This window comes from Saccopteryx leptura, chromosome 5 (assembly GCF_036850995.1).
Source record: "Saccopteryx leptura isolate mSacLep1 chromosome 5, mSacLep1_pri_phased_curated, whole genome shotgun sequence".
Lineage (NCBI taxonomy): Eukaryota > Metazoa > Chordata > Mammalia > Chiroptera > Emballonuridae > Saccopteryx > Saccopteryx leptura.
The window spans coordinates 1802675-1827676 of NC_089507.1; the positions used below are offsets into that span (position 1 = coordinate 1802675).

Consider the following 25002-nt stretch of genomic DNA (forward strand, 5'->3'; position numbering starts at 1 on the left):
TTTTATTTTTTTATTTTTTTATTTTTTTGTATTTTTCTGAAGCTGGAAACGGAGGCAGTCAGACAGACTCCCGCATGCGCCCGACCGGGATCCACCAGGCACGCCCACCAGGGGGCGATGCTCTGCCCATCCAGGGTGTCGCTCTGTTGCGACCAGAGCCACTCTAGCGCCTGAGGCAGAGGCCATGGAGCCATCCCCAGCACCTGGGCCATCTTTGCTCCAATGGAGCCTTGGCTGCGGGAAGGGAAGAGAGAGACAGAGAGGAAGGAGAGGGGGAAGGATGGTCCTGTGTGCCCTGGCCGGGAATCAAACCCGGGACTTCCACACGCCAGGCCGACGCTCTACCACTGAGCCAACCGGCCAGGGCTCTTTTTTTTTTTTTTAAGTGAGAAGAGGGGAGATAGTGAGACAGACTCCTGCATGCGCTAGACCGGGATCCACCCAGCTACCCTAGTCTGCGGCAGATGCTCGAATCATTTGAGCTATCCTTAGTGCCCAGGGCCATGCTTGAACCAGTTGAGCCACTGGCTGCTAGAGGGGAAGAGGGAGAGAAGCAGGTGGAGTCGCTTCTCGTGTGCCCTGACCAGGGATTGTACCCAGAATGTTCCCACACTGGGCTGACACTCTTCCCCAACCGGCCAGGGCATCTTTTCCAGTTTCCAGAGCCACATTCCTTGGCTTCTGGTCCCTCCCTCCACTTTCCGAACCAGCATGTAGCAGCTCTGGTCTCCCTGCTTCTGTTCTACATAGCCTTTCTTACTGTGTGTCCAGATTGTCCTCTGCCTCCCTCTCGTAAGGACACTGTGGTGTCACTTGTGGTGACACTTTGGGCCCAGCTGGATAATCCCGTCATACCTGCAGAGTCTCAGTGGCCGTCTAGGGTGATGGCACAGGTGTGGGGTGTATAGGCACTTTGGGCCCAGCTGGATAACCCAGTCATACTGCAGAGTCTCAGGGGCCGTCTAGGGTGATGGCACAGGTGTGGGGTGTATAGGCACTTTGGGCCCAGCTGGATAACCCAGTCATACTGCAGAGTCTCAGGGGCCGTCTAGGGTGATGTCATCTAGGGTGTTGTCACAGGTTTGGGGTGTATAGGCACTTTGGGCCCAGCTGGATAACCCAGTCATACTGCAGAGTCTCAGGGGCCGTCTAGGGTGATGGCACAGGTGTGGGGTGTATAGGCACTTTGGGCCCAGCTGGATAACCCAGTCATACTGCAGAGTCTCAGGGGCCGTCTAGGGTGATGGCACAGGTGTGGGGTGTATAGGCACTTTGGGCCCAGCTGGATAACCCAGTCATACTGCAGAGTCTCAGGGGCCGTCTAGGGTGATGTCATCTAGGGTGTTGTCACAGGTTTGGGGTGTATAGGCACCTTTTGCAAAGATCCCAGTATTAGAACTGACTGCTTTTCTGTTCCGTTTTCATTTTGCAGAAACTAAAAAAAACCCTGAAAATTAACTTTTGTTACTTTGGACATGGTGTTTTTCCTTGCTCTGATTCTCTGTTCACTCGTGGACACAAACTGGAGCACTCGGTCCTGTTAGATCCTAGTGGATGGCATCGCTAGGACCTGGGTGACAGTCACACCACAGTGCGGGTTTAGGTCCTGTTAGATCCTAGTGGATGGCATCTCTAGGACCTGGGTGACAGTCACACCACAGTGCGGGCTTAGGTCCTGTTAGATCCTAGTGGATGGCATCGCTAGGACCTGGGTGACAGTCACACCACAGTGCAGGCTTAGGTCCTGTTAGATCCTAGTGGATGGCATCGCTAGGACCTGGGTGACAGTCACACCACAGTGCGGGCTTAGGTCCTGTTAGGTCCTAGTGGATGGCATCGCTAGGACCTGGGTGACAGTCACACCACAGTGCGGGCTTAGGTCCTGTTAGGTCCTAGTGGATGGCATCGCTAGGACCTGGGTGACAGTCACACCACAGTGCGGGCTTAGGCCCTGTTAGATCCTAGTGGATGGCATCGCTAGGACCTGGGTGACAGTCACACCACAGTGTGGGCTTAGGTCCTGTTAGATCCTAGTGGATGGCATCGCTAGGACCTGGGTGACAGTCACACCACAGTGCGGGTTTAGGTCCGTCTGACACTGGCGTAGGCTCCGCCCTTCTCTCGTGTTTCTTGAAGAAAAATGGTGTCTGCTAGTCAGTCACTTCGTGCAGCCTAGATTAGCGATTTTCAGCCTTGTTCATTCCATGGCACACGTTAATTACTAAAATGCTGCGGTCCACCAAAAAATACATTTTTGGCTGATCTGAGAAAAAATAGGTTAAATTTTTTTTTTGGTTAAATTTTGATTTATTAACATAGGATGGGCTATGGTTGTGTTGGCTGTTGTCATTTTTCTTATTTGACAAGCTGAGGGAAAGAGGTCAGTGCCCTGAGTAGTCAGGTGTTGCATGTTTAACAGTTCTTGCAGTACACTGGTTGAAAATTGCTGGCCTAGCCTGACCTGTGGTAGCACAGTGGATAAAGCGTCAACATGAGACAGTGAGGTCGCTGGTTCACAACCCTGGGCTTGCCTGGTCAAGGCGCGTATGGGAGTTGATGCTTCCTGCTCCTCCCCCCTTCTCTCTCTCTTTTTCCTCTAAAATGAATAAATAAAAGACAACAACAAAATATTGCTGACCTGGAGCATTCTTTTGTGACTTGGAATTATTAAAGAGCTACACGTGTCTGTGGAGTAGGGATGTGGTCTAGTGGTGTACGGGTCAGCACTTCATGGAGGAGGAGCGCCCATTGCCCTGAGCGTGAGACAGTGTGTTGGCAGCCAGGCCTGAGCCTGCCCTCCACTTCACAGGGCGTGCCGAGGAGTCTGCCCGACGGCCTGTCCTCGTGCACTGGCACGGCACCACCCATCCTCCCTGAGAGGACAGGAGACAGGACGGAGCCTGTGATGACATCCTGGGCTGATGGTCCGGTCCTCTGCAGAAGAGACATTGGAGACAAAAGAGGACTGAGGGCCTCAGTCACAGCCTGGCCAGGTGACGTCACAGAGACAAGACGGGACAGCCACAGCTCACAGGAACTCCTCTAGGCCCACTTCTCCTTGGGCAAGGCCAGACAGCCTCTCATCGGCCTTTTCACTGACACCCCGAAAGCAGTGTCTTCATCCATCTAGGCTGTTATAACAGTGCCACAGGCTGGGCGGCTTATAGACCACAGACATTTACTACTCACAGCTCTGGAGGCTGGGTGCCCGAGGTCAGGGAGCCCGCATGGTTGAGTTCTGGTGATGGCCGCCTTCCCATTGTGGCCCTACTTGGTGGAAAGGAAGAGAGTGAGTTAGCCTTCTGGCCTTATCTTTAAGGCCACTCATCCCATCACTGAGGGCCCACCCTCATGACCTGATCGCCTCCCAAGGGCCCACCTCCTCACACCATCACGTTGGGATTAAGTTCTAACATAAGACTTTGCGGGGACACAGACATTCAGTCCATAACATACATCAGCATTAGGGTTGTTTTTTTTTTAAGAAAAAAAACAAGGACAAATATGGCAGGGTATACCAAAGTCTCCACCCTACACAGGGGAGAAAGGACACATTGTGAGTACAAGAGACAGACCCAAGCATGCTCACAGGGCCGTGATCACAGGACCCAGCCCGCTCAGGTACATAATGAGGGGCTTTTCCTGTGAGTAGGTCTGTGCCTCTTGTTACTGGGCACTAGTTTACCTGTTGTTTGGATTTCAGGTTTTAGCAGGTGATGTCATTTAACTTACATAATAATTAATTTTTTCCATAATTTGTTTTTTCACTTCTAAGAGCATCTTTTCTTTATTTACAGTTTGCTCACTTCTTTTAGCCTTAGGATTCGTCATTGATGTATCTGTTCACTAGATTTGTTTGCATTTTTAAATCTCTGATTAAGCAAACCTTTCTGAATTCTGTCCTGTTGTAAAATCAGGCTGATATACATGACTGTATTATACTGATATAAAATCCTGCCTCCTTCTGTGTGTATTTCAATATAGGGACTTAAAGTTGGTAATCTTTTTTTTTATATATATATATACAGAGACAGAGAGAGAGTCAGAGAGAGGAATAGACAGACAGGAACAGAGAGAGATGAGAAGCATCAATCATTAGTTTTTCGTTGTGACACCTTAGTTGTTCATTGATTGCTTTCTCATATGTGCCTTGACCGCGGGCCTTCAGCAGACCGAGTAACCCCTTGCTTGAGCCAGCGACCTTGGGCTCAAGCTGGTGAGCTTTTTGCTCAAGCCAGATGAGCCTGCGCTCAAGCTGGCGACCTTGGAGTCTTGAACCTGGGTCTTCCGCATCCCAGTCCGACGCTCTATCCACTGCGCCACCACCTGGTCAGGCAAAGTTGGTAATCTTTATATAAGTTTTGGTACTGGGACATCTCTCTGTTAGATTAGTTCAGGCAGCTGATGACTGTTCACTTTGTGGGTATTGATTGCCTGTCGTTTGCCCTCGATCACGCCAGGCACTAGCTACTTGGCATCATATTGCAGCCTTCAGCATCATATTGTGTAGAAACCAAGAGTTTCAGTGTTTTCTGTTATCCTGCCTCATTTTGGTGTTGTTACAACCTTGATCTCCCCACCCTTGTTTTCTTGTTTTGGATCCTAGAATGCTGGTGCCGTGGAAGGTACACGAGGGACCCCATCGTTCCCCACACGCAGCTGTGGTGACAGTCGGCACACATCCCGGGTGGGAGGGCTGCCTAGCGGAATATTCGAAAAGCCATCGCTGAACTGATACACACTTAAATGTCATAGTTACTTCTTTTTAACCTGTGCAGTAGGTCTATCCCAGACTAGAGCAGTGGAGCGGTCGTTGTTTGAGGTCAGCAGTATCGGAAGAGAAACTGAGAGCACTGGCAGGTGACGGCAGCCATTAATTCGTATCTGTGACACATACACATATGACACATGTTTACAGTTGTGAGTATGCAAAACAGTTTATTCTTGCTTATTAATAAACAAGATGATTATAAAACTTAATATTTTATAGATATTTATTAGTTATTGCTTTATTTTCCATATGAATAACTGTAAACCTACTTTTACCCCACCCTACAGAATATGGTATTTTGTTGTTCTTTTTGTGGAAGTTCTTAAATACTTTGATAAAGATGATGTAACTAAGCCAGTGAGATTAGGATCCCTTAGCCGGTTCAGAAAGGTGTGGAGTTGAGCTGCCCCTGTGCACACAGCTGAAGGGAGCCCCTGGAGTCAGGGAACAGGCCCTCTCCACCAAGAGGTGAGGACTTGGTCCAGGCAGAGCAGGGCTCAGTTCTAAGACTGAGTGTAGCAGCAGTCCCAGACCCTGGCTCTCAGGGCCCCGCACACTCTTAAGACTACGGAGCACCCTAAGAGCTTTTGTGTATGTGAGTTATGTTTTTATATTGATAAAAATAAGAAGGCACAAACATTTTACTCTCAGAGGTGATGTTGCCACAAGTCATGTGGCCTCTAGAAAACCCATCTGTGAGTGCCTGACCTGTGGTGGCGCAGTGGATAAAGCGTCGACCTGGTACGCTGCGGTTGCCAGTTCGAAACCCTGGGCTTGCCTGGTCAAGGCACATACGGGAGTTGATGCTTCCTGCTCCTCCCCCTGTTCTCTCTCTCTCTTTCACCAATAAAAATGAATAAATAAAATCTTAAAAAAAAAAAAAAGAAAACCCATCTGTGAGAATGAGGTTTTATTTTTTTATTTTTTTGTTTTATTTATTAATTTTAGAAAGGAGAGAAAGAGAGAGAGAGAGAGAGAAGAGAGCGAGAAGGGGAGGAGGAGCAGGAAGCATCAACTCCATATGTGCCTTGACCAGGCAAGCCCAGGGTTTCGAACCGGCAACCTCAGCATTTCCAGGTCAACACTTTATCCACTGCGCCACCACAGGTCAGGTGAGAATGAGGTTTTAAAAAAGCACATAAGGTTGGCCCTGGTCAGTTGGCTCAGCGGTAGAGCATTAGCCCAGCGTATAGAAGTCCTGGGTTTGATTCCTGGCCAGGGCACACAGGAGAAGCGCCCATCTGCTTCTCCACCCCTCCTCCTCTCCTTTTCTATCTCTCTCTTCCTCTCCCGCAGCCAAGGCTCCATGGGAGCAGAGTTGGCCCCGGGCACTGAGGACGGCTCTATTGCCTCCGCCTCAGGCACTAGAATGGCTCTGGTTGCAGTGGAGCAATGGCCCAGATGGGCAGAGCATCGCCCCCTGGTGGGCGTGCCGGGTGGATCCCGGTCAGGCGCATGTGGGAGTCTGTCTGCCTCCCTGCTTCTCACTTCAGAAAAAAAATAAATAAATAAATAATAATAGCACGCAAGGTCTTCGCATTATAAATACAATTTTGTTATCAAACACCCCTGAACAGGTCTCAGAACCTGTAGGGGTCCTCAGAACACTGTTTTTCCTCCAGCATCCAGCACAGTGCTTGTAGTCTACTCAGTAGATACTTATTAACTAATGAGCTGTTTCCAAGGAGAGGCTACATTCTGTCCTTTATCCCCAAGTAGAATTTTTAATACTCATATAATCAAATAATAAATAAAACATAAGAGGCATGACCAATTGCATAAAATCTGAAGAAATGGGTAGCACAAAATATTGTATTCTTTATTTTCACTGTTTTAAAAAAAGATTGTGGCCCTGGCCGTTTGGCTCAGCGGTAGAGCATCGGCCTGGCGTGTGGGGGAGAAGCGCCCATTTGCTTCTTCACCCTCACCCCCTCCTTCCTCTCTGTCTCTCTCTTCCCCTCCCGCAGCCAAGGCTCCATTGGAGCAAAGATGGCCCGGGCGCTGGGGTTGGCTCCTTGGCCTCTGCCCCAGGCGCTAGAGTGGCTCTGGTCGCGGCAGAGCGACGCCCCCGGAGGGGCAGAGCATCACCCCCTGGTGGGCAGAGCGTCACCCCTGGTGGGCGTGCCGGGTGGATCCCGGTCGGGCGCATGCGGGAGTCTGTCTGACTGTCTCTCCCCGTTTCCAGCTTCAGAAAAATACCAAAAAAAAAAAAAAAAAAAGAAATTGAGCCTAACCAGTGGTGGTACAGTGGATAAAGCGTTGACCTGGAACTCTGAGGTCGCCGGTTAGAAACCCCCTGGTCCCTGGCTTGAGTGCAGGCTGGTGGGCATGAGCACAGACTCGTGGGCTTGAGCGTGGGGTCATCAGCTTGAGTGCAGGGTTGCTGGGTTGCATGGAGGAATCATCCTCAGGACCCCATTGGCTGCCAGCTTGAGCCCAGAGGTCACTGCTTTGAGCAAGGGAATGCTGGCTCAGCTTGAACCCGAGGTTCATTCCAGTCAAGGCAGGTACAAGAAGCAATCAATGCACAACCAAAGTGGAAGCAACCACAAGTTGGTGCTTGTCACTCTCCCTCCTTCCCTCTCCATTCCTCTCTCTCTCTAAAAAAAAAAAAAAATTAAAAAAGCTGTCAAATAAATAGGTAAATAAATAAAGGTTGTGTCACATACTAACATTCTACCTTGTGACTGTTATTCATTCCATTTTACTTACAAAAGGTTTTACATTCCCTCCTGAACTATACATGCCCATGCTCATGCATGCACGCACACACGTACTTTGAATATACATTAAACTATTGACTTTTTACTGATGGATTGCTTTTATCGAGTAATTATTTCTCTGTTGTTTATATACATTAAAAGAACCTCTGACTTTGGGAGACTAAGTTGATTTCATTTCTTTTGAAATCTTGCTTTCATATTTTCACTGATAGCATTAGAAACTATTCTGGAAGTCTATAATTGTGAAATCCAATACATTGAATAGTGTGATGCTTGACTTTCCCACATCCAGGGCTCATTACTGCACTGGAGCACAGTTGTGTTCCAGGTGTGGCGCAGTGGATAGAGCATCAGACTGGGATGCCGAGGACCCAGGTTCGAGACCCCGAGGTCACCAGCTTGAGTGCGGGCTCATCTGGTTTGAGCAAAGCTCACACACAAGCTTGGACCCAAGGTCGCTGGCTTGAGCAAGGGGTTACTCGCTCTGCTGAAGGCCCGCGGTCAAGGCACATGTGAGAAAGCAATCAATGAACAACTAAGGTGTCGCAACGAAAAACCGATGATTGATGTTTCTCATCTCTCTTCGTTCCTGTCTGTCTGTCCCTATCTATCCCTCTCTCTGACTCACTCTCTGTCTCTGTAAAATAATAATAATAATAATAATAATTGCAAACAATCTTTTTCTAGAGTTGTTCGTAGCTATTTAAGTGAAGAACCATTTGAAGAATACCAAGAAAGCTCATATTTTTCTCGATTTTTACAGTGGAAATGGCTGGAAAGGTAAGATTCAGTGAAAACAATTAGTAACTTTTCATAATGCCCCTGATTGATATATACTTTCCCATTTGTCAGAGTACTATTGGGCCCTGGCTGGATAGCTTGGTTGGTTAGAAAGAGCACCATCTTGAAACACAGAGGTTGCTGGTTCCATGCAGGGGTAGATCTATGTTCCTGTGTCTCAGCCTGATCTGTGGTAGCACAGTGGGTAAACCGTTGACCTGGAACAGTGAAGTTGCTGGTTTGAATCCCTGGGCTTACCTTTGTTAAGGCGCATATAGGAGTTGATGTTTGCTGCGCCTCCCCACTCCTTCCTCTCTCTCTCTCTTCTCTCTAAAATCAATAAATAAAATCTTTTAAAAAAATACATATATTCCTGTCTCTCTTTCTCTCTCACTAAAATCAATAAATAAACATTAAAGTGTATATATACATACATATATATATAATATATATTTAAAGCACTATTGGAAATCTTGAGTTGTATATGGTATTTTTGTATGGAAATTATTAATGTATATTGTTCAATTCTCATTCAGTTAACTCTGTTTTGTCTATTTGAAGCAGTAGTCAGCCCTTTGGTGCTGTAGTTGGAAAATAAAACATGTCCTAGGGTCAGAGAAATACAATGCAGCTGGCCTCAGGCAAGTGACTTAGCCTTTAGGAACTTCAAGTCCTTGTTGTGTGGCATAGAGGTACTTACAACAGTGGGATTCAAATAATTTAACAACTGGTTCTCTGCTCTAATGGCTCTTTTAAGTGTAAAAAAATGGTATACCAAAAGATAGTTTACTATTTCATGCACTTACTTCTTAAATAAGAACAATAAAAGAGGTACACAAAACTAGATTATAAGAGCCTGACCAGGCGGTGGCGCAGTGGATAGAGCGTGGGACTGGGATGTGGAGGACCCAGGTTCGAGACCCCAAGGTTGCCAGCTTGAGCACGGCTCATCTGGTTTGAGCAAGGCTCACCAGCTTGAGCCCAAAATCGCTGGCTCGAGCAAGGGGTCACTTGGTCGCTGTAGCCCCCCAGTCAAGGCACATATGAGAAATCAACCAATGAACAACTAAGGAGCTGCAATGAAGAATTGATGTTTCTCATCTCTCTCCCTTCCTGTCTGTCTATCCCTCTCTCTCACTCTCTCTGTCTCTGCCACAAAATAAATAAATAAATAAAAATTTAAAAAATAAACTAGATTATAAGAAAGTTTAAAAATATTAATGAAAAATATTAAATAATATCTGACAAAAAATAACAAGTTGTCACCCTCCTGGCTGTTTGCCATTTCTACGTTATATGTTTGTTTGCTGAAGTAACAAACGTGAGGGAATTAAAATGTATTTCATCAAAGGTATAATGAGTTTTATGAAATGAATAAATAAATATTGCAAGCATAGTTCAATTTTTTTTTCATCTGTGGATGGAATGAACATGACTACGAGTGCTTAGAATATGCTATTGAACAGATAAATGTTTTTTAAAAAAAGAGTAAGGAATGTAAATGTGTGATTTCCACACTAGGCGGCTGCACAGGCGCCCACCTTAGGGAGAACCCTGATGACAAGTGACATTTTAACAACCGGTTCTCTGAACTCATCAAAAAATTAGTTATCAGTTCTGCCAAACCTGTGCGAACGGGCTGAATCCCACCCCTGGGTACTTGTGATCCACACTGCCGGGTCTGATCGCAGGAGGACTGGTGTGAAATGCTTAGCATTCCTAGTCCTTGTGTGCAGAGAAAGGTACACAGAAAGTGTTAGCCGCCACCTGTGTTGTTACTGCAATCAGCACTGACCACATTCCTAGTTCTAGTTCATACATGCTTTTTGAGATGCTGAGTTCTTTTTTCTTTTTCTTTTCTTTTTTTTTTTTTACAGAGACAGAGAGATAGTCAGAGAGAGGGATAGACAGGGACAGACAGACAGGAACAGAGAGAGATGAGAAGCATCAATCATTAGTTTTTTGTTGCGCATTGCGACACCTTAGTTGTTCATTGATTGCTTTCTCATACGTGCCTTGACCGTGGGCCTTCAGCAGACCGAGTAACCCCTTGCTTGAGCCAGTGACCTTGGGCTCAAGCTGGTGAGCTTTTGCTCAAACCAGATGAGCCCTCGCTCAAGCTGGCGACCACCCGGTCAGGCTCGAGTTATTTTTCCAAAGGACACATGTAGCTATGTCTTTTCCTCAAGAGTTCTCTAAGAGCACAAAAATACTTCACAGTGTGGGCTAGTTGCAGACTTGTCTTTAGTTAGTCAAGATAACAGACTCTTCTGCATCAATCTTAATAAATCTTACATGTGCTTGTTGCTGAGTGCAGCTGAGAGCAGTCCCACAGGAGGGCGCCACAGCCCCTGAGCACAAGCGCCCCTGTCTTGGGCATTCCCCTTGACCAATGTGGTTCCATAAATAACCCTAGGACACAGTGAGGTAGGTATTTCTGTTATAAAATAACAATGTGATGTGAGAACTAAAACTTTTCTTTTTAATTACTTAGGCGACCAGTAACAAAGAATACATTTAGATATTACAGAGTCCTTGGAAAAGGTGGATTTGGAGAGGTGAGTAATGTGGGATCAGCTGTGAGCAGCAATACTAGACAGCGAAGTACTTGAAACATGATTGCCAGGTAAGGCATCCATGTAGCCAGTACGTTTATTTCCTTCCTGTGTATTTGTAGAATAATTTTAGCCAACTGTGAGAGAAGTAAGATTGAAGCTTAAGGAAAAGGTTCTTTGCTAGCTACAAGCTTTTAAAAAATTACAAAATCTGGCCTGACCAGTGGTAGCACAGTGGATAGAGTGTCGGCCTAGGATGCTAAGGTCTTAGTTTTAAGACTGCAAGGTCACTGGCTTGAGTGTGAGATCATAGACCCCATGGTCACTGGCTTGAGCCCAAAGTTGCTGGCTTCAAGCCCAAGGTCACTGACTTGAGCAAGGGGTCATTTGCTCTGCTGTCAAGGCGCATACGAGAAAGCCATCAATGAACAACTAGGGTGCCACAACTATGAGTTGATGCTTCTCATCTCTCTCCCTTCCTCTTTGTCTCTCTCTCTCTCTCTAAAAAATAAATAAGTAAAGTAGTCCTTGTGTGTGCATGTGTGTATGTGTGCAGCTGTGCAGTAGGTGTGTATGGGATGCAGGAGGTTTCGTGTGTGTGTGATATGGGTGGGGGTCAGCCATACACTAATAGTCCAGAGCACGGGGACTGGTACCTGGGGGCTTATACTATTCTCTCGCCTTTTGTATGTTTGAAAATTCTCATAATATAAACTTAGCCCTGGCCGGTTGGCTCCTCACAGCTTCAGGCTGACAGAGTGCACCCTGCTCAAGATGCCCAGCTAGTGAAAGCCTTTCATTCCTCTGATTGGATCATTTCTATTTCTGTCTCTCCAGATGAAACTGCTCAAAAGTCTCCTTTAAAATAGTTACTGTTGCCCTAGTTGCTTGGCTCAGCTGTAGAGCATCGGCATGGTCTGTGGAAGTCCTGGGTTCAATTCCCAGCCAGGACACACAGGAGAAGCGCCCATCTGCTTCTCCACCCCTCCCCCTCTCCTTCCTCTCTGTCTCTCTTCCCCTTCCACAGCCAAGGCTCCATTGGAGCAAAGTTGGCCCAGGCACTAAGGATGGCTCCATGGCCTCTGCCTCAGGTGCTAGAATGGCTCTGGTTGCAACAGAGCGACGCCCCAGATGGGCAGAGCATCGCCCCCTGGTGGGCATGCCGGGTGGATCCCGGTCGGGCACAAGCGGGAGTCTGTCTCTGCCTCCCTGCTTCTCACTTCAGAAAAAATACACACACACACACAATTTTATATATATATATATATATATAAATTATATATATAAACTTAATATATAAATATGACTTTGAAACTAAGTACAATAAGTATGAAAGTATGAATTCTATGAAATACAGTTTTTTTATTTTTGAATTTTTAAAATCTATTTAGTTTCTAAAACTTGCTCTTGTACAAAGTGGAAGAAGAAATAGGGAGACATGGCCCTGGCCGGTTAGCTCAGTGGTAGAGTGTCGGCCTGGTGTGCGGGAGTCCCGGGTTCGATTCCTGGCCAGGGCACACAGGAGAAGCGCCCATCTGCTTCTCCACCCCTCCCCCTCTCCTTCCTCTCTGTCTCTCTCTTCCCCTCCCACAGCCAAGGCTCCATTGGAGCAAAGTTGGCCCAGGTGCTGAGGATGGCTCCATGGCCTCTGCCTCAGGCGCTAGAATGGCTCTGATTGCAACAAAGCTATGCCCCGGATGGGCAGAGCATCGCCCCCTGGTGGGCGTGCCGGGTGGATCCCGGTCGGGCGCATGCAGGAGTCTGTCTGACTGCCTCTCCGTTTCCAACTTCAGAAAAATACAAAAAAAAAAAAAAAAAAAAAAAAAAAAAAAAAAGAAAAGAAAAGAAATAGGGAGACATATATATTTAAACAGTTGCACCATGATCACATATGAACCAGCAGTCCCGGGTGTCCACGGTCTGGTTTGATAAAGCACATTCTGTTCGGCTGATGGCCGCAGCCCGCCCACAGACGGTGAAGCCCAGGCAGGAATGGGCGACTCCAAGCCTCTAACAGAAGTGTCACGATGTCCGCGGTCTTGTCTCATCAGGTTCTCTTGCCGCTAAATTTTGCAGACAGTTTTCTCAGAAGACAGGTTTCTCTCTGTAGCCTGGGAAATGCTGTGTGTATGAAAACCTTTTCTTTTTTGAAACTAGGTTTGTGCCTGTCAAGTGAGAGCTACAGGGAAAATGTATGCCTGTAAAAGGCTAGAAAAAAAAAGAATAAAGAAGAGGAAAGGTGAATCCATGGCTTTAAATGAGAGAAGAATCCTAGAGAAAGTGCACAGTAGATTTGTAGTAAGTACCTCCCCTGTCCTCGCTGGACCCTGGAGAGAGGGCCCCGTAGATCTGTGGGCAGTACCTCCCCTGTCCTCACTGTGGACCCTGGAGAGAGGGCCCCGTAGATCTGTGGGCAGTACCTCCCCCGTCCTCGCTGGACCCTGGAGAGAGGGCCCCGTAGATCTGTGGGCAGTACCTCCCCTGTCCTCGCTGGACCCTGGAGAGAGGGCCCCGTAGATCTGTGGGCAGTACCTCCCCTGTCCTCACTGTGGACCCTGGAGAGAGGGCCCCGTAGATCTGTGGGCAGTACCTCCTCCATCCTCGCTGGACCCTGGAGAGAGGGCCCCGTAGATCTGTGGGCAGTACCTCCCCCATCCTCGCTGGACCCTGGAGAGAGGGCCCCGTAGATCTGTGGGCAGTACCTCCCCATCCTCGCTGGACCCTGGAGAGAGGGCCCCGTAGATCTGTGGGCAGTACCTCCCCATCCTCGCTGGACCCTGGAGAGAGGGCCTCGTAGATCTGTGGGCAGTACCTCCCCCGTCCTCGCTGGACCCTGGAGAGAGGGCCCCGTAGATCTGTGGGCAGTACCTCCCCGTCCTCGCTGGACCCTGGAGAGAGGGCCCCGTAGATCTGTGGGCAGTACCTCCCCCATCCTCACTGGACCCTGGAGAGAGGGCCCCGTAGATCTGTGGGCAGTACCTCCCCCGTCCTCGCTGGACCCTGGAGAGAGGGCCCCGTAGATCTGTGGGCAGTACCTCCTCTGTCCTCACTGTGGACCCTGGAGAGAGGGCCCCGTAGATCTGTGGGCAGTACCTCCCCCGTCCTCGCTGGACCCTGGAGAGAGGGCCCCGTAGATCTGTGGGCAGTACCTCCTCTGTCCTCGCTGGACCCTGGAGAGAGGGCCCCGTAGATCTGTGGGCAGTACCTCCCCATCCTCGCTGGACCCTGGAGAGAGGGCCCCGTAGATCTGTGGGCAGTACCTCCTCTGTCCTCACTGGACCCTGGAGAGAGGGCCCCGTAGATCTGTGGGCAGTACCTCCTCTGTCCTCACTGTGGACCCTGGAGAGAGGACCCCGTAGATCTGTGGGCAGTACCTCCTCTGTCCTCACTGGACCCTGGAGAGAGGGCCCCGTAGATCTGTGGGCAGTACCTCCTCTGTCCTCACTGGACCCTGGAGAGAGGGCCCCGTAGATCTGTGGGCAGTACCTCCTCCATCCTCACTGTGGACCCTGGAGAGAGGGCCCCGTAGATCTGTGGGCAGTACCTCCTCTGTCCTCGCTGGACCCTGGAGAGAGGGCCCCGTAGATCTGTGGGCAGTACCTCCCCTGTCCTCGCTGGACCTTGGAGAGAGGGCCCCGTAGATCTGTGGGCAGTATCTCCCCCGTCCTCGCTGGACCCTGGAGAGAGGGCTCCGTAGATCTGTGGGCAGTACCTCCTCTGTCCTCGCTGGACCCTGGAGAGAGGGCCCCGTAGATCTGTGGGCAGTACCTCCCCCATCCTCGCTGGACCCTGGAGAGAGGGCCCCGTAGATCTGTGGGCAGTACCTCCCCTGTCCTCGCTGGACCCTGGAGAGAGGGCCCCGTAGATCTGTGGGCAGTACCTCCCCTGTCCTCGCTGGACCCTGGAGAGAGGGCCCCGTAGATCTGTGGGCAGTACCTCCTCTGTCCTCGCTGGACCCTGGAGAGAGGGCCCCGTAGATCTGTGGGCAGTACCTCCCCTGTCCTCACTGTGGACCCTGGAGAGAGGGCCCCGTAGATCTGTGGGCAGTACCTCCTCCGTCCTCGGTGTGGATGTGTGGTGAGTAGCACCTTGCTCAGCTACCTACTCCTGAGCTCCCCTCCCTTCCGACCACAGTTGCTTGGTGTGTCTTGGTCAGCGTGCTGGGGCTTTGCTGCCTTGTGCAGGGAGAGGTGTGGGAACAGCTTTATTTTAATAACTGTGCTCTTTTTTTTCAATTCTTACTGGACACAAACATAGACAGCGGTGACCCTACTTGGGACCTTGATTTGTTACAGGTGTGTTGCCGTCCACCATTGCCTTATCTGGCAGTTACTCTTCACCCCTGCGAGCCTGCACGGCTGGCCCGGTGCCCTTGCCCCCTTCTTCTAGGCAGCCAGCTGGTCCTGGCCCTGGGGGCACACTGACAGGCCTGCCTGGGGATCACTTCTCTAGCAGTCTCCCCATCCCTGTCCTCTTTATGACACCTGGCATGTTCACTGCTTGGCCCTCAGGTCACACCCCAATGGTATGAAGACTCAAATTCCTCCTTGTGGGGGGGAGGGGAGGGACTGGGGTGAGTTCCGGACCTGGGGCAGGCCCTAGCTGGAGCATCAGGTGGTGGGGTCCTCCTCCCCAACCTGGTTTCTCATCACCTAATCGGCTGTTTCCTGTAGCATCTACTGTATCACCAAGGTGTGGTTGAAGGGAGAGAGTGAAAGGTAGTTTGTAAAATGATTTGTAGGGTTAGAGTTACCTCCTCCAAGTCATTTACTTCTGAGATCTGCTGCTTTGTGCTGGGGGACAGGTGGATGGCCATCATCTAAATTTTATAGGGTAACTGTGTGTCTGATATGTCAGTCTGATGGATGTTACATGAAAGTTTTTAATAAAATGGGCTCATCTTAGAGCTGCTGTAAACATATTTGTGTAACTGTCTTGAAACATAGAAATCTACAACCTAGCTTAATGAAAGGACATCAAGAGTAGTTATGGTTTATTCTATTTAAATAAAATGCTTTGGTTTCTGCCTTCTTAGACACTTCCCAGGAACCTCGAAATAGTCTTCATCCTTAATCCTGTTTCCCCTGCATGTGTCTGGTCAGCGGGGTCTGACCTGTTCCATGTCATGTTCCTCTCCCCCTTGCTCCCCACCATCACCCTGGCCCACATGATTGTGCGTGTGTGCAGACAGTCTAAGACTTCTGGGTAACTGCTTGGAAAGTTAGTTAAATTATACTGATACTATCTACAAACAATTAAAAAATGAAAAAATTTTATTGATACCATAGCAAATTCTAGGCAAAAATTGAAAATTGCCTGACCAGGCAGTGGCGCAGTGGATAAAGCATCAGACTGGGACTCGGAGGACCCAGGTTCGAAACCCCGAGGTCACCGGCTTGAGCACGGCTCATCCGACTTTGCACAGGCTCTCCAGCTTGAGCAGGGTCACTGGCTTGAGTGTGGGATCATAGACATGGCCCCATGGTCGCTGGCTTGAGCCCAAAGGTCGCTGGCTTGAAGCCCAAGGTCTCTGGCTTGAGCCCAAGGTTGCTGGCTTGAGCAAAGGGTCACTCGCTCTGCTGTAGCTCCCCTTCCCCCCGGTCAAGGCACATATGAGAAAGCAATCAATGAACTACTAAGGAGACGAAGGAGCTGCAATGAAGAATTGATGTTTCTCATCTCTCTCCCTTCATGTCTGTCCCTCTCTCTGTCTCTCTCTCTGTCTCTGTTACAAAAAAAAAAAATTGAAAATGTACAAGACATCTCCACTGAGAGCTATAAAATGCTTTTGTATAAGAAATTACAAAAGACCTAAGGAAGCAGAAAGGTATGATGTTCAGTGTTGGAAGACTTGGTGCTGTGAAGATGTCAGTTTTCCCACAAATTGCTGCATAAATTAAATGAATTAAGAGCAGTCCAGTCACAATCCCAGCAAGGGTGTGTGTGTGTGTGTGTGTGTGTGTGTGTGTGTGTGTGTGTGTTGACAAACCCATAGAAAAGTGGGCAAAAACCTTGAACATGCAAAAGAGGGTCCCACAAGTAAAAGTATATGAAAAAGTGTGAGACGTATCCCTGTGTCTGCACATTCAGAGAAATGCAGATTGACATCACAAGAAGAGACCCCTGTGTCTCTACCCGCTTTGACTAACAACACAGATGTTGGAAGGACTTGCAGCAGGGGGACCTTTCTTGCATTGCAGGGAGTGTGTTGGGGGGCACGATTTACTTGCAGGCTGAGTCCAGGTGTTCTGGAAGCATGGGGTACCAGTGCTCCGGGCTGAGAGCATAGCTTTGGGATCCTGATCCCAGTGTGTGTGTGAAGCTTTGCCGTCTACCCATTTGGGCGTGGCAAGTGCTTCCCTCTCCGCACAGACCTGCCAAGAGATAGGGGTCCTCAACAGGAAGAGGTCCCAGAAGCAGCGGACGCGGGTGCACAGTTCCCTGAAGCACAGAGTGTCAGGTGTTCTCATTACAAACCCGACATGTGTCGCTTGAATCTTGTTGGCGAGTGAACTGTCAGTGAGCGGGTAATTCTGTTTTGTTTCTGTGATGCTGATGTCTCTAGGTTAGTTTATGCTACACATTCGAAACCAAGGACTCCCTGTGCTTGGTGCTCACCATTTTGAACGGAGGGGACTTGAAGTTCCACATCTACAACCTGGGCAGACCTGGCTTTGAAGAACACCGAGCTGTGTTCTATGCTGCAGAGCTGTGCTGCGGCCTGGAGGACCTGCAGAGGGAAAGGATAGTGTACAGGTAAGGGCAGCCCCCACTGCTCGGGCCTCAGAGCCGGCGTCTCCCGAGCCCTGCATGGTCCTGCTAAGTGGCCTGGCCAGGAGTCCCGCTGGGTGGCACTTCCTAGGGGCTGTTCAGTCACACTACGGCCAGTCAGAGGTGGACTTGGGTTTCTCTTTCATCTCTAGTAAGTAGTTTGCATTTGTTAAGTTGATTTACTCACATAGCAGGAGAAGAACCTGTTTCCAAGATTCTTAGACATTTTGACCACTCTGCTAAGGATTGTGGACTCTGCTTCCAGCAAAATATTCACATAATTAGGTGGCTCAGTGCATAGAGAGATGGCCGGAGTATGGACATCCTTGATTTGATTCCCGCTCAGGGCACACATGAGAAGCAACCATCTGCGTCTCTCCCTCTCCTCCTTCTCTCCCTCTTCCCCTCATGCAGCCAGTGGCTCCGTTGGCACTAGCCTGTCCCTAGGCGCAGAGGATAAATCTGAGGGCATCAGCCTCAGGTGCTAAAAATAGTTCAGTACTTGAGCCTTGGTCCCAGATAGGGTTGCCAGGTGGATCCTGGTTGTGGTACATGCAGAAGTCTGCCTCACTATCTCCCTGCCTCTCACCTAAAAAATAAAATAGAATAAAAATTATACTTGCTTTAATATTTTTACATCTTAGCCCTGGCTAAATAGCTCAGTTGGTTAGAGCATTGTCCTAAAGCACAGAGGTTGCTGGTTCAATCCCCAGTCAGGGTACATACAGGAACAGATTAATGTTCCTGTCTCTCTAGCTTATAAAAATAAAAAAAGCCTGAGCTGTGGTGGTGCAGTGGATAGAGCATCAACCTGGAATGCTGAGGTCATCTGTTCTCAAAACCCCAACGTTGCCCGGTCAAGGCACATATAAGAAGATGCTTCCCACTCCTCCCCCAATGCCTTTCTTTCTCCTCTCTCTAAAAGCAATAAATAAAATCTTTAAAATATATATATATATAAAACAATGTGATCTATATATATATATTTTTTTATACGTAAAGATTTATTCATTTTAATGGGGTGACATCAATAAATCAGGGTACATATATTCAAAGAAAACATGTCCAGGTTATCTTGTCATTCAATTATGTTGCATACCCATCACCCAAAGTCAGATTGTCCTCCGTCACCTTCTATCTAGTTTTCTTTGTGCCCCTCCCCTCCCCCTCCCCCTCTCCCTTCTTCCCTCCCCCCCATAACCACCACACTCTTGTCCATGTCTCTTAGTCTCGTTTTTATGTCCCACCAATGGGACTCATGCAGTTCTTGTTTTTTTTCTGATTTACTTATTTCACTCTGTATAATGTTATCAAGATCTCACCATTTTGTTGTAGATGATCTGATGTCATCATTTCTTATAGCTGAGTAGTATACCATAGTGTATATGTGCCACATCTTCTTTATCCAGTCATATATATATATATATATATATATATATATATATTTTTTTTTTTTTTTTTTTTTTTTTACTGTGATTAAAGCCTTTAAGCAGACTCTTGGCCAATACAACAAGAATCCAGAAAAGAGTAGTGTCCTTAACATGTTCACCAAGTCCAAGTTGGCACCAACACCATTCCAAATCACTGCAAATGCAACCCAACCCCAGTTCAGTCTGTTAGGAGCTGTCACAAGGAGCAGGAGTCCAGGAAAAGTCCACATCCAGGAAAAGTCCGCATGGCACTGGAATTGCCACAATTCTATACTTTGCAGCTCACGTCCAACAATGTGATATATATTATATATTATGTAATATATATATATATGTTTTACATCTTAGGATTTAGTAAGATCATTGAATTAGCAGAATCAGTTTAGATGGACACTGTGTTAGTCTGAGGGAAAGCAGCCCCCCCCCCCCGCCGTCCTGAGGGCTGGAGCCCCAGAGCCCTGGCCTTCGTGGCCACTCCCTGGGCAGCTTCACCTATTCACCTCAGGTTCCTCTGCGGACTCCCTGTGGTCACTCCCTGGGCAGCTTCACCTATTCACCTCAGGTTCCTCTGCGGACTCCCTGTGGTCACTCCCTGGGCAGCTTCACCTGTTCACCTCAGGTTCCTCTGCCGACTCCCTGTGGTCACTCCCTGGGCAGCTTCACCTGTTCACCTCAGGTTCCTCTGCCGACTCCCTGCGGTCACTCCCTGGGCAGCTTCACCTGTTCACCTCAGGTTCCTCTGCCGACTCCCTGCGGTCACTCCCTGGGCAGCTTCACCTATTCACCTCAGGTTCCTCTGCCGACTCCCTGCGGTCACTCCCTGGGCAGCTTCACCTATTCACCTCAGGTTCCTCTGCCGACTCCCTGCGGTCACTCCCTGGGCAGCTTCACCTGTTCACCTCAGGTTCCTCTGCGGACTCCCTGCGGTCACTCCCTGGGCGCTTCACCTGTTCACCTCAGGTTCCTCTGCCGACTCCCTGCGGTCACTCCCTGGGCGCTTCACCTGTTCACCTCAGGTTCCTCTGCCGACTCCCTGCGGTCACTCCCTGGGCAGCTTCACCTGTTCACCTCAGGTTCCTCTGCCGACTCCCTGCGGTCACTCCCTGGGCAGCTTCACCTATTCACCTCAGGTTCCTCTGCGGACTCCCTGTGGTCACTCCCTGGGCGCTTCACCTGTTCACCTCAGGTTCCTCTGCGGACTCCCTGCGGTCACTCCCTGGGCGCTTCACCTGTTCACCTCAGGTTCCTCTGCAGACTCCCTGTGGTCACTCCCCGGTTGGCACTGCCAGCCTCATTCTTTCTCTTTCTCTTTCTCTTTCTCTTTCTCTTTCTCTTTCTCTTTCTCTTTCTCTTTCTCTTTCTCTTTCTCTTTCTCTTCCTCTTCCTCTTCCTCTTCCTCTTCCTCTTCCTCTTCCTCTTTCTCTTAAAGCCCCAGGGCCCAGGCATCCCTTGGTCTGACCCTCCTGTTCAGTGGCTGCCAGATCTCTCCTGCATATTGGCCTAGTCACTTTATTTTTGAGGGTCACTGCTTAGTCCGTGCCTTCCTTAGGTCAGCTCGCAGCAGAAACTTGAACGGGTCTCCCGACTGCCAGTCTTGCCCAGCCCCTGCTCCATGACAGTGACAACCAGGCCTTTCTGGAGCATGGCTCTGAGCCCACCACGTCATCCCCACATTGGCCCGTGTCCTGCCGCTCCCACGTGGGCACCCTCTGCCCTTGTCACTCACACGTAGCGGCAGCTCCCAGAACCTCTGTGGCCTCGCACTGTTACCCCTTTGCACGTGGTTCCTGTATTGAGCCTCTCTTCACTACCCCTCCACTGAGGGGTGCCTGCTCCTGCTTAAGTTAGCACCCCCATGTCCTCTCCTGACCACACGGGGGTGGGCACCCCCGCGGCATCTTCATAGCACTGCTGTCCCCTCCAGCCGGATCCCTCCAGGCTGTGAGCTCCACAGAAGGCTCTCTTATCACATCCATCCCTATTCTGAGGAGCTTGGACTATTCCTTGTCTGACATGTCCCAGAGCCAATTACATGTCTCTCTTTTTGGTAATAACAGTCTATATATATATATCTGTGCATATATTATTTAATATTTAATCAATTAGCAGTGATTCCTAAGTCTTCTATTTCCAACCTCTAAACATGTCTTTAAATAATTTTTTTTTAATTTTACTTATTCATTTTTAGAGAAGAGAGAGAGAGGGGGAGAGAGAGACAGAGAGAGAGGAGAGAGAGACGGGGGGAGGAGCTGGAAGCATCAACTTCCCATATGTGCCTTGACCAGGCAAGCCCAGGGTTTCGAACCGGTGACCTCAGCATTTCCAGGTTGACGCTTTATCCACTGCGCCACTACAGGTCAGGCAAACATGTCTTCTTATGTCAGAGTTCATCTTACCACAACACCTTTGCTCCTTTTCCCTTTGGTATTTTTTTTTTTAGATTTTTATTTATTCATTTTGAGAGAGAGAGAGAGAGAGAGAGAGAGAGAAGGGGGTGGAGCAGGAAGCATCAACTCCCATATGTGCCTTGACCAGGCAAGCCCAGGGTTTTGAATCGGTGACCTCAGAGTTCCAGGTTGACACTTTATCCACTGTGCCACCACAGGTCAGGCTCCTTTTAGTATTTAATAAAAAAAGTGAAAGATCTAGACTTTCCTCCTCTTCAAGCACCAATGAATATCAGTTTAGAATAAAGTTCTCATGGATGTTTCATGGATTTTCCCTGAGGCAACATGGAGCCCATTTATCTTAACCTGTCAGTTCCAACAGTTGGTGTAAGAGCCTCTTCTGACCACAATGAGCCTGCAGGACCTGCTTTTCTCTCATTACTGAGAAAATCTTGCTCAGTTTTCAAGTCTGTGGCATAGGATTACAGAGTCAACAGAACGCTGTCCAAAAGAAGCTGTCTCCATGTTTCTTTGAGCTTGGGGACGTTTGTGATGGCTTCTTCCCATTTATTATCTCCCCATCTACCCCAGGCTTTAAACTCTCAGCACCTCTTCGAGCCCCATCCCAAAAGTTCTCTCTCAACTTTTGTTCCTTGGGACTCAGCCCCAGCCCATGTGCAGTGCCCAGCCGAGGAAGCCAACCACTGGACCCGGGTCCCTGTTGCTGCCTCCCACAGGCCCCATCACCTCAGACCGCAGGTTAGGTGTCTGTGGTGGACGAGGTCCCAAGCTTGGACATGTTGAATTGTTTCCGCTATTATAGATAATGTTGCATATGAGTTTTCTGTGGACATAAATTTTCAATTCCCTTGGGTAGATACCTATAACAGGCATGTTTTGGTCATCTGGGAAACTTATGTTTATCTTTTTAAGAAAATTCCAAACTGTTTTCCAAAATGGCTGCACCATTTTACATTCCTTCTGGGGTTCCAGTTCGGCCACCTCCAACACCTGTCCTCTGACTTTCTGATTCTAACCGTCCTAGTGGTACGAAGCGGTATCTCAGGGTGGTTTTGATTCACCTTTCCCTGATGACTGATGATATTAATCACTTTTTCGTATGCTTATTGACCATTTTTATATGTTCTTTTATTGACCATTTTATGTATTCTTTGGTAAAATGTCTATTCAGATAATTTGCCCATTTCTTTTTCTGAAGTGAGAAGCAGGGAGGCAGAGAGACAGACTCCCACATGCGCCCAACTGGGATCCACCTGGCATGCCCACCAGGGGGCAGTGCTCTGCCCATCTGGGGCGTTGCTCTGTTGCAACCAGAACCATTCTAGCGCCTGAGGCAGAGGCCATGGAGCCATCCTCAGTGCCCAGGCCAACTTTGCTCCAATGGAGCCTTGGCTGCCAGAGGGGAAGAGAGAGACAGAGAGAAAGGAGAGGGGGAGGGGTGGAGAAGCAGATGGGCTTCTTGTGTGAAGAGAAACTGTCTTGTGTGTCCTGGACAAGAATCGAACCTAGGACTTCCACACGCTGGGTTGTCACTCTACCGCTGAGCCGATTGGCCAAGGCTATTTGCCCATTAAAAAAAATTTTTTTTAATCTTTATTTATTCATTTTAGAGAAGAGAGAGAGAGAAAGAAGGGAGGAGCAGGTAGCATCAACTCCCATATGTGCCTTCTTGACTGGGCAGGCCCAGGGTTTTGAACCAGTGACCTTAGTGTTTCAGGTTGATGCTTTATCCACTGCACCACCACAGATCAGGCTATTTTGCCCATTTTTAATGTGGGTTATTTGCCTTCCTGAGTTGAAATAATTCTTTATGTATTCTGGATACAAGTTCTTTTCCAGATACAAAATTTGCAAGTATTTTCTCATAGTCTGTGGCCTGTCTTTTTATTTTATGAATAGCCTCTTCTGAAGTACAAAGGTTTTTTATTTGAATGAAGTCCAATTTATAATTTTTTTCTTTTACCTATCACACTTCTGGTGTCATATCAAAGAAATCTTTGTCCAACCCAACAGCATGAAGATTTTTGCTGATGTTATTTATTAACTCTGTATTCTACTCTGTAGGCCTGTAGGTCTGTTCTTCTGCCAATGCCACATTGTCCCCATTCCTGCAGCTCTGAAGAAATATGAAGCCTCTAACTTTGTTTTTATTCAGGATGATTTTGGCTATTTTGGGTCCTTGCTTGGCATTGCCATATAAATGTTAAAGATCAGCTTGTCAGTTTTGAAAAAAGATGTTTTGCCTGCTGAGGTTTGCATTGACTCTCTCTATCAGTTTGGGAGTGGACATCTTCACCACACTGAATCTTCCGATCTATGGACGGTATTATCTTTCCATTTATTTAGATGGTCTTTCATTTCTCCCAGCAACGTTCTGTAGTTTTCGGTGTGTAAGTCTTATGCTTTTTTTGTTAAATTTATTCCTAAAGGCCCTGGCCGGTTGGCTCAGCGGTAGAGCGTCGGCCTGGTGTGCGGGGGACCCGGGTTCGATTCCCGGCCAGGGCACATAGGAGAAGCGCCCATGTGCTTCTCCACCCCCCCTCCTTCCTCTCTGTCTCTCTCTTCCCCTCCCGCAGCCAAGGCTCCATTGGAGCAAAGATGGCCCGGGCGCTGGGGATGGCTCCTTGGCCTCTGCCCCAGGCGCTAGAGTGGCTCTGGTCGCAGCAGAGCGACGCCCCGGAGGGGCAGAGCATCGCCCCCTGGTGGGCAGAGCTTCGCCCCTGGTGGGCGTGCCGGGTGGATCCCGGTCGGGCGCATGCGGGAGTCTGTCTGACTGTCTCTCCCTGTTTCCAGCTTCAGGAAAAAAAAAAAATTATTCCTAAATATTTTATTCTATTTAAAATGCAGTTATCGTAATTTCACTCTGGACTGTAGATGACAAGGTCTCCAGTTCTCTTAGGTTTGGCTTTGCGTTTCCACTTTGCACAGGTCTCTAGGTTACTGGGCCAGGTCTCAGATTGGGAGATAAATTTTGCTGTTTATCTTAACCATTCAGTCAATTATTTTGCTTTATCTTGGTGGAATATAAAAATTCTAACCCAGACCTTATCAGGACATGTCTCTGCAGTGACAGCTTTTCCATATGAACCCAGTGTCCGTGCCAGTCACAGCCTGTGGACAGCCAGTGCTGCCGCTGCACTGGCCCTGGCGGCTCTTGTGATTGCAGGACGCCTTCAGCAGTGACTATCGGGAAAGTGGGACAGGCAGGTTCATTACTTACAGGTCCTGGAAATTACATGGCACACCTGGGGTTGAGGGTAGGGGCCTAGTGTTTCAGGATTCACTCTTTGTTGGTGGATTTAAAACATAAGAGTGTGGGTATTTAAAGTCTGGGAAGAGTTGCCTGACCTGGGGTGGCGCAGTGGATAGAGCGTCAACCTGGAATGCTGAGGTTGCTGGTTCTAAACCCCGGGCTTGCCTGGTCAAGGCACATGTGAGAAGCAACTGAGATGATGCTTCTTATTCCTCCCCACCCCCACCCTCTATCCCCTGCCTTTCTCTCCCTCTCCCTTCTCCCTTCTCCCTTCTCCCTCTCCTCTTTCTAAAATCAGTACAGAAAATATT

At 48.6% G+C, this 25002-nt stretch overlaps 1 protein-coding gene across 1 annotated transcript in view; it reads left to right on the forward strand.

Annotated features, from left to right (window-relative positions):
* GRK4 (G protein-coupled receptor kinase 4) overlaps positions 1 to 25002 on the forward strand; it is a 65503-nt gene that overhangs the window by 22527 nt on the left and 17974 nt on the right. The window contains exons 6-9 of the mRNA XM_066386858.1: positions 8182 to 8274; positions 10769 to 10832; positions 12987 to 13127; positions 17395 to 17585. Coding sequence (XP_066242955.1) covers positions 8182 to 8274; positions 10769 to 10832; positions 12987 to 13127; positions 17395 to 17585 — 489 coding nt within the window. The remainder of the gene's footprint in view (positions 1 to 8181; positions 8275 to 10768; positions 10833 to 12986; positions 13128 to 17394; positions 17586 to 25002) is intronic.